Source organism: Bombyx mori, chromosome 9 (genome assembly GCF_030269925.1).
Source record: "Bombyx mori chromosome 9, ASM3026992v2".
Lineage (NCBI taxonomy): Eukaryota > Metazoa > Arthropoda > Insecta > Lepidoptera > Bombycidae > Bombyx > Bombyx mori.
In genome coordinates this window covers 5,603,507-5,622,737 of record NC_085115.1, presented here as the reverse complement: position 1 = coordinate 5,622,737, position 19,231 = coordinate 5,603,507, and the positions used below count along the sequence as shown (strand labels likewise).

At 36.6% G+C, this 19,231-nt stretch overlaps 1 protein-coding gene across 9 annotated transcripts in view; it reads right to left on the bottom strand.

The window, feature by feature from the left end:
• The window catches only part of LOC101743971 (tyrosine-protein phosphatase non-receptor type 23), a 36,231-nt gene extending 18,122 nt beyond the window's left edge, over positions 1 to 18,109 (bottom strand). For 5 of the 9 annotated variants that reach the window (XM_004925171.5, XM_004925172.5, XM_062670066.1 and 2 more), the window contains exons 1-3: positions 16,314 to 18,109; positions 15,940 to 16,043; positions 11,289 to 11,431 (exon numbers count right to left, since the gene is read on the bottom strand). In XM_004925171.5, coding sequence (XP_004925228.1) covers positions 11,289 to 11,410 — 122 coding nt within the window. In that variant the 5' untranslated portion in view covers positions 11,411 to 11,431; positions 15,940 to 16,043; positions 16,314 to 18,109. Of the gene's footprint in view, positions 1 to 6,318; positions 6,631 to 11,288; positions 11,432 to 15,939; positions 16,044 to 16,313 lie in introns of those variants that run through there. The other 4 variants (XM_062670060.1, XM_062670061.1, XM_062670067.1 and 1 more) reach the window with 4 other exon arrangements.
• Between the last annotated feature and the right edge of the window lie 1,122 nt (positions 18,110 to 19,231).

Here is a 19,231-nt window from a genome sequence, read left to right as displayed (position 1 = left end):
ACAACAAACAAAATGATAAGGTGTACGCACACAGTAGTGAAGAAGCGAGCAACCGTATTCCGCGTGTCCAACGAGGTCATTTTCCATCCTCGCTCACGGTATGGTTGGGAGTTTCTTATTGGGGCTTAACAGAGGTACATTTTTGTGAGAAAGGTGTAAAAACGAATGCAGTTGTGTATCAAAATACAGTCCTGACGAACCTTGTGGAACCTGTTTCTCATACCATGTTCAATAACAGGCACTAGGTATTCCAACAAGATTCGGCGCCAGCTCATAGAGCGAAGAGCACACAAGACTAGCTGGCGGCACGTGAAATCGACTTCATCCGGCACGAAGACTGGCCCTCCTCCAGTCCAGATTTGAATCCGTTAGATTACAAGATATGGCAACACTTGGAGGAAAACGCGTGCTCAAAGCCTCATCCCAATTTGGAGTCACTCAAGACATTCTTGATTAAGGCAGCCGCCGATATTGACATGGACCTCGTTCGTGCTGCGATAGACGACTGGCCGCGCAGATTGAAGGCCTGTATTCAAAATCACGGAGGTCATTTTGAATAAACTTTAGTGTCATAAGAATCTATGTTTTGTTAAGTTCATTTTGGTATATGAATGGTTACATAATGAATAAACTTGTTTCAATTATTTTACATTAAACATGTGACAGAATTTATGACCTGACTAGGTATAGAAGAAGAAGATTATTGATTGAGTAATTTTGTTTGTTTAACTTACAATTAAAATTGTTAGTGATGCAAATAAATATACAGAGCATTTACCAAATAAGTATACATACTTACTATAGTAAACGATAAAAACTGCCTGGCTAGTTATAATTCTTTCTATTTAGTGATAAAAATGATCACAAATGAATATAATTATTATCTTGCTAGAGTCACGGCCCCCTAGTATTAAGCCGCGAAGATTTTTAAGGTAACAAAGTGATGTCCTCCTTGAAACATGAGCAACAGTAAGAGTAATAGTCTTGAACAATTTTACTCTCACTGGAACCACGAATGCTATGCAACGTAGGGCACAAATAATTAAACAGGGAAACGACTATTAAGGACAGAAGAGTTATATATTAAGGTAATGTAGAGATAGTACGTTGAACTGACTGGGGTCAACTATCCCCAGTAAATAGCCGGGCATACTATTAATAGTGTAGAAGCCAAAAATTCTTTACCTTTTAATATCAACAAGGTCATAAGCATTCATATTTACTGATAAATGATAAATCACAAGGAAGTGAAACAATCCTAGAAGTTTTTTGAGGTATGTGTGAGGAGATATTCTGTAAAAAAGCTTTCAATAGCCTCGATCGCTTGGTGTTTAGTGGCTATATTACTATGGGATCCAGTTACGTGTCCCGGGCGGTGTTATATCTGTTAGAATATTTGACATTTGAGGTCTGAGTGTACTTTTTCGTACGAATAACCTATCAAATTCTGGGTTTTTTTGAAGTTATTAATTATGAATATCTTTTTAATCTGTAAATTCAGGATAATTAAAAAAATAAACCGTGTCTTAAATACTTAATGAAACACAATTTTTTTTATAATTTAAAAGCTTGAAAGCTTCGTAAAAGTCGTTTCTTGTAAGAAGATGAGTAATGATGTTGGACGAAAAGCGACACGTGTAAAACAATCATCAGTTATAAAATTATTTCTCTAAAACAAAATCGGAAACCGTGTTACCATAATGGATCGGGCTGCTATGTGTACATAACGTAATTGTGTTTACGAATTTTTCTGACGTAAAAATTCACGGTTATTTCTTATGAAAGGGACATACAATATTTTATACAATAAGTTTTCCTATATTTAATATAGTTTGTTGGCATGATGTCATTGGACTAGTAAATCTCAAATATCAAGTGTATATCTATGCTTTTTTTTTTTGGTCAGGAGGAAATCGCCGGACTTCCGCCCTCCCCTGGGGATGAAGGGCGGGGCACGTCGGAGTGGAACTGACTAAAACCTCCTGTCGCTCAACAACCCGCGTCCGAACCTCGCATGAGACAGAACCCATGAAAAGGCAAAGGGGGGAAAGTGAAGCGTTTAGTGCGGAGCACATCTCTCCCATCACCCTCCCCCTCGGGACGCTGGACTGGCGGTCGTCGGCGCCACGACCACCAGCCCTCTCGCTCGGCAGGCTATCCGGAGCCCGCCTAGATGGCGCCGGTTAGAATGGGTTATCCTACGGAATATCCCGCTGGGTCAGAACCAGCGTGGGTCGAGGATAGCCGGCCTTCCATCACCCGGATGCTCTTGCGTAAAACGCGTGCAGAGCAGCTTGCACGTCGTCTTCTTAGGCCCCCTTCGCCGGTCCCCAGACCGACATGTGAAGGGGACCCGAAACCCTTAGAGGGCCAGGGCTTGGGCGAGATCCGCCTCCCTGGCCCCCGCCCGACAGCGGCGGGAGCCAGGGAGGCGGCCGCCGCCTCCTTCTGCGAGATGGTGCACTCGCAGAAGTCGAGCATCGCCTTCCACGACTCGTCGTCGCCGAGCATCGATGCCACAACACTCGGCAACGACAAGTCGTTTCCTATTTTTGCGACGAGGACACGGCGCCACCCCTCCCATGCGGGGCAGGCGACGAGCGTATGCTCTGCCGTGTCCAAGTCGCAACCACAATGGTGGGACTCTGCCGTCGGCTCGGCTGTGATCCGGTACAGGAACTCACCGAAGCAACCATGCCCAGTGAGCACCTGCGTGAGCCGGAAAGTGAGGCGTCCTCTGTCACGATTCACCCAATCCACAAGGACCGGGCGAATCGCCTCGACGGTCCTACGACCAGCCGAAAGATCAGCCAGCCGTCTGGACCATGACTCCAGCGTATATCTATGCTAGTAAACAATAAGGACAACTCCGTACAGTACCAAAAAAACTAGATGAATTGCAACTGCAAAGCTTTGACGTAACGTGGAAATTAGATAATATTATAATTAAGAATTGACAACCCATTAATTTTTACAGTTTTATAATCCATGCTATCTATCTATGTTTATAAACATGGCTTAATAGCAAGCCGAGTATTTTATTATATTAAATTAAATATATTTTGATTATGTTGGTATGATGGTCGTCGTAAAAAAATTTTATTTTTCATAGCGGTTTTGAAACATATTATGCTTCAAAATTTTTAAATTATTCGAACGTCTTGAAGTTGATGAAAATTATGTATTTTTTTATTGCTTAGATGGGTGGACGAGCTCACAGACCACCTGGTGTTAAGTGATCACCGGAACCCATAGACATCTACAACATAAATGCGCCACCCACCTTGAGATATAAGTTCTAAGGTCTCAGTATATTGACAGTTAGTTTGTCTTGACTATTCAGAAATATAACTAACCAAAATATATTTTCCTCAAAATTTTGACAATGTAAACTTGGTGTTCTATGTAACGAATAAGTACATTAACATTGTTATTAATAAAAGTGACCGTGTCCTCAAGATATCAAGCTACCATATAAAGAAATCGAGTTTACACTCACCTCAGTGCTCCTTTATTGGTAACGCAATCAGATGTCAGTGTCAGACTTAACGTGTCCCAATGCACAAACATAAATAGAGACTGGACATACGAATTTGAGTGTTTGTATGGAGTTATTTGTATGCTTAGAAATACTAACATATAGAGGAAAATTCTCGAGGCGGGAACGGTAAACAATTATAATCCGTTAAACCAATCAAAACACTTATTGTTTTAGAAATATTTCATTTTTTTATTTTTTTATTGCTTAGATGGGTGGATGAGCTCATGGCCCACCTGATGTTAAGTGGTTACCGGAGCCAATAGATATCTACAACGTAAATGCCGCCACCCACCTTGAGATATAAGTTATGAGGTCTCAGTATAGTTACAACGGCTGCTCTACCCTTCAAACCGAAACACGTCACAGCAGGGGGTAGTGGTAGGGTAGTACCCATGCGAACTCAACCACCAGTAAAAAAATTATCCGTAATCTAAAGCGAAGATGCCATGTCCAGTTCGCTGATATCAGATGATTTTGTGTTACATTGCCTTCTGTTTTACCCTCTAAATAATTTTTTCGAGCTCACAGCCCATCCGCTTCATCTGATGTTAAGTGGTTACCGGAACAAACTTCATTTTAAAACACCTTTCGATTAACAATGCAATTTCAAGCACCTTAAACGAAAAATTTAAATAACATGACGAAAGTTTTACTTGAGGGCAAAAAGAAAGAGCAAAAAACAAATAAACGAGTCGCTGTTGTAAAAGAACTAGCATCTAAATGTTTATTAATAGGATAAAGATCTGTTTTTCAACGAAACTACTTTTTTTTTAAATACACGAATAGCTCTCAGGTTGCACAAAGAAAAACGATCTTTCCCTGGACTTGTTAATGAATGTACCATTGTAGACTTTGCAGCTACTCCTGTCTAATTAATTCTATGCGCAGCGTCATGGTACTTATACTTTGTCGTCATCTTACAAAATTTCATAAATATAAAAATGTTTGTACGGTGGGTTATATCCATAAATTTATTTGAATTCAACAAGGTACTTCATACCTTATATTCTTTCAATATCAGTTACAGTTTGCTTTTGCAATATAATTTCATGATAATTCATTTGAACATTCTTTAAATTGCATTGGCATATTTTTAGATTTTATAAAATTTAATTTGACCTAAATCTATCTTTATATCTTTGTAACGGAATCTTTCACTTAATTTCACTAACGACAAGATTTAATGAAAAAGTCACATGTATGAACCGATGACCTCGATTTGGAGTTGCCTAAACTTAAATGTGACATTTGTAGTAGACAAAGTTTAGTCTCACAATCTCCACTTCGCCCTCATACATTTACGGGGTGTGACAATCTCATACATGGACAGGGTGTGACAATAGCCCGCTCTTTAACGCAGCTTATAGCAATGCCAACCGCCCCTAGTTTTTTTTCCTACTTATTCTGGTAACCTCGAGGGGTTATTCTAAATTCATCAAACTAGTAGATGAGCTCGCGGGGCTCAAGCCTGACGTTGGTGATAACACGAACCCTAGCAAGGGCCGTGCTTCGCAGAATCTACCACCGAATCGGAAACGCGACCCACTGATCCGGCGAGAAAGTCAGTGGGCTGTCTCTGTGGGTTAGTTTACTAGCCGAGCTCTTCATCGCAAGCGACGGGCTCGACGAGAAAGATGACCGGTGCTTGAAGTACCTAAAAGCACCGTTAGTGGATCGGCAAGATCCGAAATGAGGTGAGCCCCTAGATCTGGGACGCTTTGTGGCTCCCAGTCACACACGAATGAATTCTAGGTATCAATGCGATTGAAGATACGTGGATATTTCGATTATTAAACCCAGCATGTTTTCAAGAGGTGGCTGCTTGTACTTGAATCCTGGAGGGCTACCATTGCAGAAACTAATATTAGCCTACACGTGTATTATTTAACGTACTGGACAGATATCATCCACCTTTTTTTTTGCTTTGACGGAAGGACGAGTTCACATTCCACCTGTTAAGTGGTTACTGAATCCCATAGACATCTACGACGTAAATGCGCTACCCACCTTAAGATATAAGTTCTAAGGTCTCAAGTTTAGTTACAACGGCTGCCCCACCCTTCAAACCGAAACGCAATACTGCTTCACGACAGAAATAGGCAGGGCGGTGACACCTACCCGCGCGGACTCACAAGAGGTCCTACCTCCTAAAATTATATATTTTGCATTTTTAAGTTTAAATAAGGTTCTACAGTAAAAATGTTGCCGTATAGTACACATAAGGTAAGTTTTAATTTGGATTAGAACTTAAACGAGTTCTCAGATACATTTTGTGTACAGTGTTGTGTCATAAAAAAATATAGAACTTGGCCTTCAATTTTTTTTAAAACGCACCAGAAATCTGTCAATTGCACTTTCAACAATCGTTATATAAATGTATTAATACATAAATACATTCATATTTTTAAAGAAGATTTTTTTGGAAATAATATTAGTAGTAGTACTTTTTAATTTTTAACAACCTATTTCAAAGCAATGTAATAATAATGTAAGTAGTTATGTGATATAGAGATTTATGTGTGATCAGAACTTAAAAGGTTTAAGCTAGTAACATGTGAAAAATTACAAGTGAAGAATTAATGAACTAACTCTTAAAAAATGGCTCTTACGAAATATAAGTAAAATTGCATAAACTATAATATCAATATTATAATATACATATACCATAATATTATGCCTAATTAAATTATTTTTTTAAGTATTTTCTTCTTATTAAATTTTCTTTCTAATAACGTAACTCTAAACTAAATTTGGTATTACTAATATAAAATTCTCACCCGTTTGTTTCGAGGAACAGCGCCATAATTAAAACACACGCGACACGGTTCCCTAGAAATTTATTAATCCGCAATTCCAAATTTTATTTGTTTTTGTTATGAATATATCCGTTCACGTTAATGATTTAAACGAATCCAATTACAGAAGTACACAATAATGAAAAATAAAAATGCTATAAATAATCGTATTAACAGGAAAATGTAAAAAAAAATATTTAATAAAAAAAAATATTATTTTAATAACGTCACATGACAGTTGTGATCTTTGTGCGAATACGCATAAGCAGTGCAATGCGTCGCTGTGCCGCGACACGACTAACGACAGTACTTCTCGCCTAGTTTATCTTGACTTTTACATATTTCTTCCTACAACAATAACACCTAGTGTCCGTATCAATTTTCTGCACGAAAGAACGTGTTAACAACGATCTGTGATGTTGTCGGACGATTTTATCTTAACATTCGTGACTATTTAAATCGATTAACGCACGTCGGGTTCTTTGCAGAAATCAACTGCTAACTAAGTATACGAAGTACGCTCAAGATCATTTGATTTAATGTAGATATTATTATATATTGTTATTTTTTTATTGCTTAGATGGGTGGAACGAGCTCAAGGCCCATTTGGTTTTAAGTGGCTACTGGAGCCCATAGACATCTACAACGTAAATGCGCCACCCACCTTATATATAGAAGATATAAGTTACACCAGATATAAGTTCTAAGGTCTCAAGTATAGTTACAACGGTTGCCCCACCCTTCAAACCGAAACGCAGAAATAGGCGGGTAGGTAGGTACCACCAGGGTGGTGCGCGGTTCGCGCGGACTCACAAGAGGTCCTACCGCCAGTAATTACGCAAATTATAATTTTGCGGGTTTGATTTTTATTACACGACATACAGCAAACACACACATACACACATATATGAGAACCAAAAAAATTACTACTTCTAAATTTCATGCGCATCTCCAAACATTGTTGTTACTATTAAACGAAAAAAAAAAAGTTTTTTTTTTCTGCGTTCGAATTTACGAAAAATGCGTTCGCTAAATCATTCGGCCGATTTATACGAGCATACCTCTGATGTTTCGCGTTATCGGTCTGCGTGCAATGTTGGCTCGATTAGTGAATTTTCATTCGGTTAAATGTCAGTGGCCCCTCAGTAGCTTCCCGCTCCATAATTGAACGGTCAACGGCATTCAAAAACAACTAAGCCACGTTTATCTTTAGCTACGGTGCTCATTAACAGGTATTCCTCAGTACCTATTACTTACTTAGTATATTATTGTACCTAATATATAACAGTACTTACTTAGTATATTATTGTATCTAATATACTAAATAATAATATACTATACTTTACTGGTGGTAGGACCTCTTGTGAGTCTGCACGGGTAGGTACCACCACCCCGCCTATTTCTGCCGTGAAGCAGTAATGCGTTTCGGTTTGAAGGGTGGGGCAGCCGTTGTAACTGTACTTGAGACCTTAGAACTTATATCTCAAGGTGGGTGGCGTGGGTGGCGCATTTACGTTGTAGATGTCTATAGGCTCTAGTAACTACTTAACACCAGGTGGGCTGTGAGCTCGTCCACTCATCTAAGCAATACAAAAAAACTAAGTTGTAATCCGACATCAACAGAATAAAACAAAACACCATCAAGGTATTCGAAGTCAATTAAATATTTATAAGAATAACTCAAAAGCTAACTAGTCTGGTTTTGGTAAAATTCAAATTGGACCACAAGAGAATCACCAACTTTTATATAAAACGTTATCAAAATCTGATCATCACACATAAACCAAACAATTGATAACCTCCTCCTTTTTTGAAGTCGGATAACAACAAATTTAAATCAATACATCCCTAACCTAAAATCTGCATCGCTAATGTTATTCATTTGTGAATTCCTTTATTTTATGTTTGTTAAATATTGGCTATTCGCTCACTCATGTAACATTTGTTTGGTAGAATCGTCTTATGAGTCCGCACAGTTAGACAACACCATCCTACCTATTTCTGCCACTGACCAGTAATATATTCGGTTTGAAGAGAGTGTCAATCGTAATACCGTACAACTGAGATTTAGATCTCAAATGTCAAGCTGGGTGGCGCCATTCAAGTGACGTCTATGTTATAGACTATATTTACTAAAGTACTTAAAGGCTGTGGTCTTGGTTTGTTATATCTTTATTTTTTATTCAGCAAAAAAAATATACTAGAAAAATATCCATATTATATTTACAAAATATCCATAACTAATATTTCGTACGTCACCACAACACTTTCATTGTTTAAGGGCAATACTATTTACACAATGTAGTTAGAGCCGTTTATTCAACTTGCTAATAAATAGACATCCATACATATATATTTCAAAAAAATGTGCCTTTATTGTTCACTGAATAAAATTCGTAACAATGTAACATTGTTTTAATGTTCCAATATAATCGAGGTATTTAATCACCTATTGTATTTATTATTTTACCTAACACGAACAGACAAACATAATGCCAACTTCGTGTAAAGATATTGACAGAGCCTATTATGAAGCCGTAGCTTTAAATATGGGATGCCTTATGTACTCATATCAAGCGATGCGACTATGTCGGTGTTCAAAACCCGCATTCAGGTAACAAATATGTACCTAACACTTATTCACGAGCGATTTAATTGGGGAAGGACGTATTATGAGTCCGCACAGGTACCACCATTGTGCTATTTCCACTGCGAACCAGTCATGCATTCCGGCTTGAAGTTTGGGACATCCATTGTACAATGAAATTAAGATCTCGATCTTATGCCTCGAGTTGAGTGAGTGTCGACTTTACGTTCTTATGCTCTCCAGGCAGTTTGTGATTGACAACGATTGCGGTAATATCTATATATTAATACGTGAAGCAAAAACTTTATATCTCTTTTTACGAAAAATGCGCGGACGGAGGAGTATGAAATTCTCCACACTTATAGAGAACATAGAGAAAAAGTGCACAATGCCAATATTTTTTTAAAATAATGCCTAAAAGATACATATTAAATCAATAAAGAATACATTACAGACACTACATACCATGTATTTGACGCACACACGCATGCCTACTATTTATTGTCAAACTTTTGTTCTTGACGTCTGTGGTCTAATTGAGAATAGATTAAATATTGTTTGTTAATATTTTTCTATAGTGTAGTCTTGGCGTTGAAAATACAATCATAATAGTGTACAAACTTACAATTCCAATTAATTATAGTCGAATTTCGACTACTGCGGGACCACTAGTTAAAATAAAAAAGACGAAACAATTAGAATTTAATTTGTTGATAATGAAGTCTAAAATACATAGCGTACAAAGATTATATTGCTATTCAAACCGACACGCGTCATTGGTTCGAATCAGAAATAATTCGTTAAATGGTAACCCACTCATACAAATGCGAACCACGCAAACATCCGTCAGGATTCAGAATAGGTATAGATTCAATCTGTATTAAATCGATTTTTTCGCAAATACAGCCACAATAGAAGTGTGTGATACGTGAACTCGATCGATTCGAGTTTAGGACGAATGAGTCACTCGATTGGTTTATTGGCACACAAGTATGTTTTGTCAGACAAATGTCTGCCAATGTAAGTAATATGTTTATTTTAGTTTTATGTAAGTGCACTTTGTTTATTTCGAGCGATGCGTAAAGGTGTTGGCGCCTGTTCGTTTTATGTGACTCATTGATTGAAGTTGGTGGATAAAGTGACTGACTGTTACTTTGATTGAAGTTGGTGGATAAAGTGATTGACCTTTAACTGGTGATAGGATGGTGGATAAAGTGATTATCTTTTTACTGGTGGTAGAACCTTATGTGAGTCCACACGGGTAGGTACTACCACCCCGCCTTTTTCTGCCGTGAAGCAGTAATGCGTTTCGGCTTGAAGGGTGGAGCAGCCGTTGTAACTATACTGAGACCTTAGAACTTATATCTCAAGGTGGGTGGCGCATTTACGTTGTAAATGTCTATGGGCTCCAGTAACCACTTAACACCAGGTGGGCTGTGATCTCGTCCGCCCATCTAAGCAATAAAAAAAAAAACTTAGTTTGTAAATAAAAATAAAATACATGAAAATGAAATTACACTTAGACTTACCAGCCCATTAATTGAAAGTAGTTTTTCTTTACAGTATCAAAAACATTTTTTGATTAGTAAAACATCAAAGTTTTGAATTTTTCATTTTAATTTACGCAACATAAAATCACTTGTGCCATACAGCATAAAAATACCTATGAATCACTTTAATAAGAAAATAATAAAAACTTAGTCATTAAAACTTGTGCCTTGAAGACACTAAAATCGAATATGAGGACATACGATAGAAACGAAGAATGTGTTGTAAACAATAATGGAAGGCAGTTGTATAAATAATTCGTCATTCCTCTGGCAAACATTCGATAGTAGGCTAAGTACTGCTTTCTCATTGTGTCTGGTCCTCACAATTGTATGAACAGGACTCATGAATGCGGTTCTACGTTTTGTAAAATGCTCAGAAAATTAATAACAAACGTAAAGTCTGTTATTTTCAAAGCTAAATCGAATATGGCATTTAGCGATGGTACGTGTGTTATTTTGCGAATTAATTATGTACCAAGTTACAAAAACAATTCACCTGATTATGACTTTTATGATAGTGGCTTCATGAAAATATAATTTAGGCATAGAATTTCTTTAATTCCATTTTGGAAGCGTTTCTTAAAATTTTAAAATACTTTAAGATGTCTAGGTGTTTTTTTTATTTTTATTTCCTAGGTGGGTGGACGAGCTCACAGCCGACCTGTTGTTAAGTGGTTACTGGAGCTGGAATAGACAGGGTGGTGGAACCTACCCGCGCGGGCTCACAAGAGGTCCTACCACCAGTAAAAATTTACGATTTAACGCAGCGACTGCTTCTTCGATGATGATAGGAAGTGATTCTTGTAAATACTAACCCGACAGATCCGTTGTCGAGGTTTTTCAGGTGTTTGTTGAGCGTTTCCTTGATATTCTGCTGCGAGTACAACCCGATGGGCGAGTTGAACTGCTTGTGTACTATCTTCGGGCCGGTGGCCATCTCTAGGTCGTTCGTTTAGCGCTGAAATTTAGGAAAACAGGTCTTATTTAAAAAAAGACATAAAAAAAAAATCGATCATTAATGTACGAAATTAAAAAACAATAAATTATTTGTTGTTGGTAATCATTGTAAATTATTGTAATGCATGCTATTTGGCATAATTTTAATGATATTTAATGCATAACGTGTCTTTAAAACTAATGCACTTTGCGATTTCACTGAGAAAGGAATCTTTATTACGTTGCTGTAATAAAACGATATTGCATTCATGTAACGTCAGTAAACACTCCCCCTAGCCGCATATCTAAAAATTAGGGTGACAAATTTTATCCTCCTCGTGAGATAATTTTATTACCCTCTCGAAAGATTCACGCCCCGAGGTCGGTGTCAAGCCGCCTCGTGTTATTGCGTTTTTATTAGCGAGGGCCCACCCGAGGACGCCATCGTATTTTTTCTAAATAATAACCCGAGACAGGTAGCTTTGTGCGTAAGTTTTCCATAATGGCGTAGTCGACGAAATAGATTGAAATCAATTTGTTCTATATTTCACCGTAATGGTAATGTGAGAATAATTATAACGAACAATTTGGTATATACACATACATTGTAGGTCGTGATGGTAGGATTTTTGTTGTTCCGCACGATAACACAATTCTACGCTAACCTTGTCAATTTTTTAATACGCTTCAGACGTATGTATGTTAGTATGTAACGGAATCTTTGAACATTATTTTAACCACCCTTCAAAACGTCAGATTAACTCGAAATTTGGTATACTTATTAAGGACCGATGACAAATCAATACTTAAAAAAAAAAAAAATTATAATATAAAAAAATTGAAACTCAACTAAAAAATAAAAAATACCTGATAGTTTAAGAAAACTAACAAAATACGCTTTTATAGAAAATCCAACTAAAAAATAGAAAATAAATTTTAATAAATTTGAATTAAAAATAGTGAATTAAAAAAAAATGCATTTCTTTTTCTTACACTATTTTTAATTCAAATTTATTAAAATTTATTTTCTATTTTTTTGTTGGATTTTCTAAAAAGCGTATTTTGTTAGTTTTTTTAAACTATTCTTTTTCCACAAAGCATTCCATTTAAAGGAGTAGAATAGCTGTTACTATTCAATTATGACGATGATGCTTATATCTCATGCTTAGTTCATTTGTAGCGTAGTTCGATCTCACCGTACGAAGTGTTTGGACACATTTTCCGGGTTTATTGGCCCGATGTTCTATCCGCCAATTTAAAAATTACATCTTACTAAGCGTTATAGTATTCGTTTTTCTTATTTGCAATGAGACTATGAACGTGGCCCGAAGTTTGGTTTGGAGAAAGCACATCTATACTAATATTATAAAGAGGAAAGATTTGTTTGTTTGTTTGTTTCGAATAGGCTCCGAAACTACTGGACCGATTTGAAAAATTATTTTTCCATTAGAAGCCGATATTGTCCCTGATGAACATAGGCTACTTATTTAAAAAAAAAAAATTTTTGTTTTTTGTTTTATGTGTGTTTTAATGTTTCCGAAGCAAAGCGAGGTCGGGTCGCTAGTTAAAAATAAGATTGAAAGTTACAAAATCACCGTATAAGTATAATTATAAAGAGGAAAGATTTGTTTGTTTGTTTGTTTCGAATAGGCTCCGAAACTACTGGACCGATTTGAAAAATTATTTTTCCATTAGAAGCCGACATTGTCCTTGATGAACATAGGCTACTTTTTTTTAATTTTTTTTTATTTATTTTTTTGGTTTCATGTGTGTTTTAATGTTTCCGAAGCGAAGCGAGGGCGGGTCGCTAGTTTTTAATAAAAGTATAGCCAGTAACCCTGTAAATGCAATCGCTAGTTCACGGAGCCACTAATGTGCTCAGAAACCAAATGCGCACTTAAGTAAAATATAGTTAGGCCAACATCTAGACTAATGAGCTTAGTTGCAGAAACTAACACAAGAAAAACGAGAGAATTCACCATAAACTAAATAACAAAAATTCGAAATACGAAGCTAAGATCATGGCGTATCATGGAATAATACTCGTATAACCCGTTAGCGCAAATTCTGAACCGCAAACAAACCAAAGAATGAGAATTAAAATACAGGGAACTAACTATAAGTTCTTCTCTGAGGTCATTGGACTTGTTCTTTACATGTCATTATTACAAATACTCGACCTGGTGGTAGGACCTCTTGTAAGTCCGCGCGGGTGGGTACCACCACCCTGCCTATTTCTGCCGTGAAGCAGTAATGCGTTTCGGTTTGAAGGGTGGGGCAGCCGTTGTAACTATACTTGAGACCTTAGAACTTCTATCTCAAGGTGGGTGGCGCATTTACGCTGTGGATGTCTATGGGCTCCAGTAACCACTTAACACCAGGTGGGCTGTGAGATCGTCCACCCAACTAAGCAATAAAAAAATATAAAAAAAACCTGTTGCAGAATGTCCTCCAGACACACGTAACAGTAAAGTGAAATAAATTCATATACCTACATATGCTATTTTTATTTGCGCCATTTCAGACATTTTACAATTTTCTTGGTCACGGAAGACTGATATTAAATTTATTCGCACTATCATATAACGTACAGTAATCGCAGAGAAAAGTCTTACACTTACATTTATTCAATATCAATTTCTTACCATTATTGTGATAATATGGTTCATTGTTTAATTAGCTGAAGCACATATTAATGACTTAGAATTGACTATACTATGCAGCACTTTCAAAAAGAGAAACTCTAAAGTTTGTTTGTTTTACAATATGTATTAAACAGTAATTAGGTGTATCAGTGTAGGACCAAAAACTGTAATTATCTATTTCCTCTGTACCAACAGTCCTTCGGGAGAATGAATCCGTTTTCCATCTGGTCGTTCCAGGAAAATAGTGAACAAATTAGTTAACCTTTTATTTGCCCACTCTGCTTCGTTAATTACGAGCGAAGCCATTTGGAAGAGACAATGTCTCGCATATTTACACTGATTCAAACGAAATTAATCAATCTGTAGGATATATTTGCGTCTCAACTCTATAATTTGGTAGGCTGCGGCTTGGCTCTGCCCCTGGCATTGCTGAAGTCCATGGGCGACGGTAACCACTCACTATCAGGAGGGCCGTGCGCTCGTCTGCCTACAAGGGCAATAAAAAATAAAAAAATAATCATAATATTGTCATAAAGCAGTTTGGCTCTCCGGCTTGAACAGGACAATATGCCATAAAATTAAGAATACGGCTTCATAAATAGAATATGGGTGACATTTATGTTGATATTCGTCCATGGGCTCCAGTAACACTCTGTTGAGTAACCGCTCAGCAAATATTACAAATAATTAAATATTTATTCATCTTGGCGATAGACATGAGTCAAGTTTAAGATAACGTTAAAACTTTCAAAATATACTTGGTATTCACGCTTTGTAATGACAATTAAATTTAATTTTCTAAAATACTAAACTGTCTAGTTAATAAAGTGAAGACATAGATGGCTTTTGAATTAAATTTGCTTATCTATAAAGACACTGACGTTATTGAATTGACAAAATATGACTTTCCTAAAAATACAAATGGATTTTTAGTACCGGTCGAAAACATTTTGTGTCGTAGATACAAAAAAAAAATTGTTAATAAAATATATGATTTATATTAAATTGCATTTTGAAGTATGTTATGTCCAGTTTCACGTGGAAACTGCGTGGGAGTGCGAAAAACGTTTCGTTATCTGTTTGCTAAGAAGAAGCGATACATTGTGTAGACGCGGAGAGGTATCGTCTATTTTCGTTCTGGATTTCACGCTCGCCTGCGTAATAAATATTTGCGTACTTATTTTAAGAATTATTAAAACTCAACTCAACAGTACTCTCGCTATCTCGAACTGTGATTGAGACTTTAGATGTTTATTTTCAAATTAACTGTAAACATTCCTGAATAAATATGTTATATTTTCAAATCATCATGAATGTACAAAATTATTAACGTTCACAATTAAGAGGAGAAATTTAGTTGAGAAATTAATTGGACTCTGTTAAATATTTTCTTGTGAAAATGTCAATGTTTAAAGCAAAGGTCGTTTTGTTTATTAAGGAACAAGGTTAACAATATCGTCATCAAGGTTGAAAATAATCTCCACTAGCAATCCAGACAGTGATTCTGATGTGCAAGAATAACCATTGAAAAGTTTATTTTCGGAAAACGAAAACACTTTACCACAAAAATATCAATTTAATTGTTATTCAACATCACGTTTGCTTCTTAAGAACGGTAATTATAACACTTGTATCTCAATAAATGTGACGTAAATGATATGCATTCATGATTAGCAACGCATACGGCGCTTCGTTCCAGACACGTTATTTCAGTACTGTGAAGTCATATGAAAGTTATTTTCGTAACCGTACACCTCGGCGAAGCTTGCCACGCCTTCCAGGTGTTACGGTTTCCAGGTGATTAGTTGTATGAAAAAGAAACGACATCGATATGAAAGCGTTTATTAGTGCTGAATGTTATACGAAGCTAGCTTAGTTGTAGTACCTTGTGCGGCGGGGTTCGTGTGATCGGCGTCGTTGCCTGTCTCAAACTGAAGCGAGTGCGGTCCGCCCGCCCACGTTCGCGCTGAGCTCACACTCACCTGCAATCTTTCAAGAATCGTGTTTTTATGTTTCATTATATCGATATTCACGAATCTGATAACGAAAATTTTAAGGGCTCTCTGACGTTTTAATTCAATTAATTAATTCCGTTCATCCCTTTTAATTGGGGTCAGGGGACGCTTGAAACACATAAGTTTAAACGACCGATAATGAATAAAATAGCTTAAGGGAACGGAAAAGAGAAACCTTTTTATTAACAATGCCAGGAGTCTACCGTTCAGAATTTTTTTACGAATGTAAATTCGAAAAACTCACCTGACTGACAGCTTCGGACTCTTTTTCTGAACCTTGAACTGTAGTTCATGAACAATACGATGACAGACTGGCGGTCAAACAAATGACACCGATCACTGATACCGACGGCTTCCAGCCCACGAATGAAGAGCACGTAATGCGGAATAAACGAAAATTGTATCTAGTTTACATCAACTATATTTAGAACGCCGTATATAAAAGCTGACATTAAAAAAATTATGGTCAGTCACAGCTTTTTGTGTTTGTTCAAGAACTTACTCTATTGGCAATCACCAAGGCTGTTGAACTCAGTATTCGGCGGAAATGAAAATCGGCACGTTCTGTTTTTGTTAACTTTTCAGTGATATAGCTCTTTCGCGTTCTGAGTTTAATTATTCAAAAAACATACGGCTCAAATACTTCCAAACATAAACGGCTTGAATACTTTTACTTCTATTATAATTTTATCTATTATCATGAAAACTGTGTATTCATCTGAAAATAAACTTTTTAAATTTGATTTTTAGTAATTGCAATAGATGATTGATAATAATTGAACGTTTGCGATAGTTATTGAAAAGAAAAGACGAATTAAGATAAATTTTAAGCAATTGTTTGACGAGAAGTTTCTATTGTTCTATATAGATACTCTAAATTGATATTTGGTTATAGAAAGATTTTAAATTTTAAGATAAACTGATATTTTATATGTCATACTTGGATTTGTAAAAGATATTTTTTCGTCGTATGGATCCCGATAATTGTAAAGTATAGGAAACGTTGTTTTCTAAAATGATCAACTTATAACTACATTAAACTGTAAAACTGTCTTCAATTATATGTTATTTAAACTAAATAAATCATGTCAAAAAAACATCATGCTATTTTCGAATTTCCAAATCATCATCAGCCATCACCTTGGTACTGTTTAGTTTGACCTCGCAGCGGACAAAGCCAGGGGCATTCCTAGTTTAAATCCATAATGTATTTTTAGAGAGGTGCAAATAGGTGAGCAGGTGTAATGTCGACGGTATGCTCTGTACATAGTGACGATGTGTTCACGGACGGTGCATCAGCCATTGCATGTCAGTCCTACGTAGGAATGCGAATCATCGTCACACGCACACTAATTACTCATTAGTGAAAAATAGAATATAGATATAATCGCACGATGAATTAATTTGTACCGTCCGTGGCCTACTGAGTACGACGCTCGGAGTATTCCTATGGTGTGACGCGACCATGCGACGCGATCAGAGTAAAAATCTTAAACATAATAGATGTCATTTTTTTTTCGTAATATATATACGTATGTCGTATACAACTCGTTTTCAAAAACGATTTCTACATTAAAGGAATCATCATCATCATCTCAGCCTGTCCACTGTCCACTGCTGAACATAGGCCTCTCCAAGTGATCTCCAGTGCGGCCGGTCCGTTTCCACCTGCATCCAACATGACCCAGCGATTTTCACTAAGTCGTCAGTCCATCTCGTAGGTGGCCGTCCCACACTGCGCTTGCCAATACGTGGTCTCCACTCGAGGATCCTTCTGCCTCATCGGCCGTCCGATCTTCGCGCCATATGGCCTGCCCGCTGCCACTTCAGCGTGCTAATACTACGGGCTATATCAGCAATTTTGGTTCTTCTACGCCTCCTCGTTTCTTATTCGGTCTTGTAGAGAAATACCAAGCATAACCCTCTCCATAGCTCGCTGCGTGACACAGAGCTTCCTAAAAAGATCCCTTGTGAAGCACTACGTCTCGGAACCGTAAGTCATCATTATTAGCACACATTAAAGAAATATTATAGTTTAAAATAAATTAAAACTCACGATAAAATGTTCTTTGACCTAACAGGTGAGTGTCCATACAGTAATACAAACTGTATAGGTGTTGGAACAGCTGTTTGTGACTTCGATCAAGGCGGTCCTGATAAGCCTCGGTACCCAATTTGAGTTTCGTTTTTTTTTTGTTGATTTTTCATTTACTATATGTCCATATAAGTCATACGGTATCTTAAATATGGTCATTTCACTGTCTGAATTTACAGCTATGCTAATAGCATGAATAGAATATACATATAAATTAAAGTTAACTCATATAACTCATTATGTATGTGGTATGTTAAACATGAAATTAAAAGATAAAATACGGTTAACAAAAATAAGAAAACAAACAAAGATCATAGATATAAAATACCGAATACAATAACTGAAATGGAAATGGGCTGAACATTTAATTCGAGATAAAACAGAAAAATGGGCCAAAGGAGTGACAGAATGGTGTCCTAGATATAAAAAGCGAAATAGAGGAAGACAGCAACGTAGATGGGAAGATGACATCAAAAAAGTGGCAGGAACGACTTGGATGAGAAAAACGCAGGATCGAATATTATGGAGAACCCTTGGAGAGGCCTATGCTGCACAGCAAGACGATCAAAAAACCGGTGTCAAATAATAAAACTAGAATAAGTGTATTAAAAATGTAACTTAAATTAGATTGTTAATAAAGGCTTATATTATATTATATAACTCATTATTGTCAAGAATACTCGTAGTATTTAATATTATCTAATTAATAATTTCATAAGTCACCTTTTAAAAAAACCTAATAAATTAAAACCTACAGAATATTATTCTCAGAAAACATACATCTCAAAAGTTTATAAGATTAATTTCGTTTGGCTACTTACTCAATCCTAAGAAGGTAAAGGAGAGCAGTGTAACTGACGTATTGTCAATACCCGTTATAACTTAAAGACAATTCAGGATTGCGACCCGCTGCGATCGTTTCTAAATGGGTTCCGTTGTAGACACACTTGTAGCTGTTCGAGAAATGTGCATTTACATTACTGCAGTCCGTTGCATAATTTCATCTTCAGATTGTATGCAAAAATTGTAAAAAAAAAAAATTACTGGTGGTTGGACCTCTTGTGAGT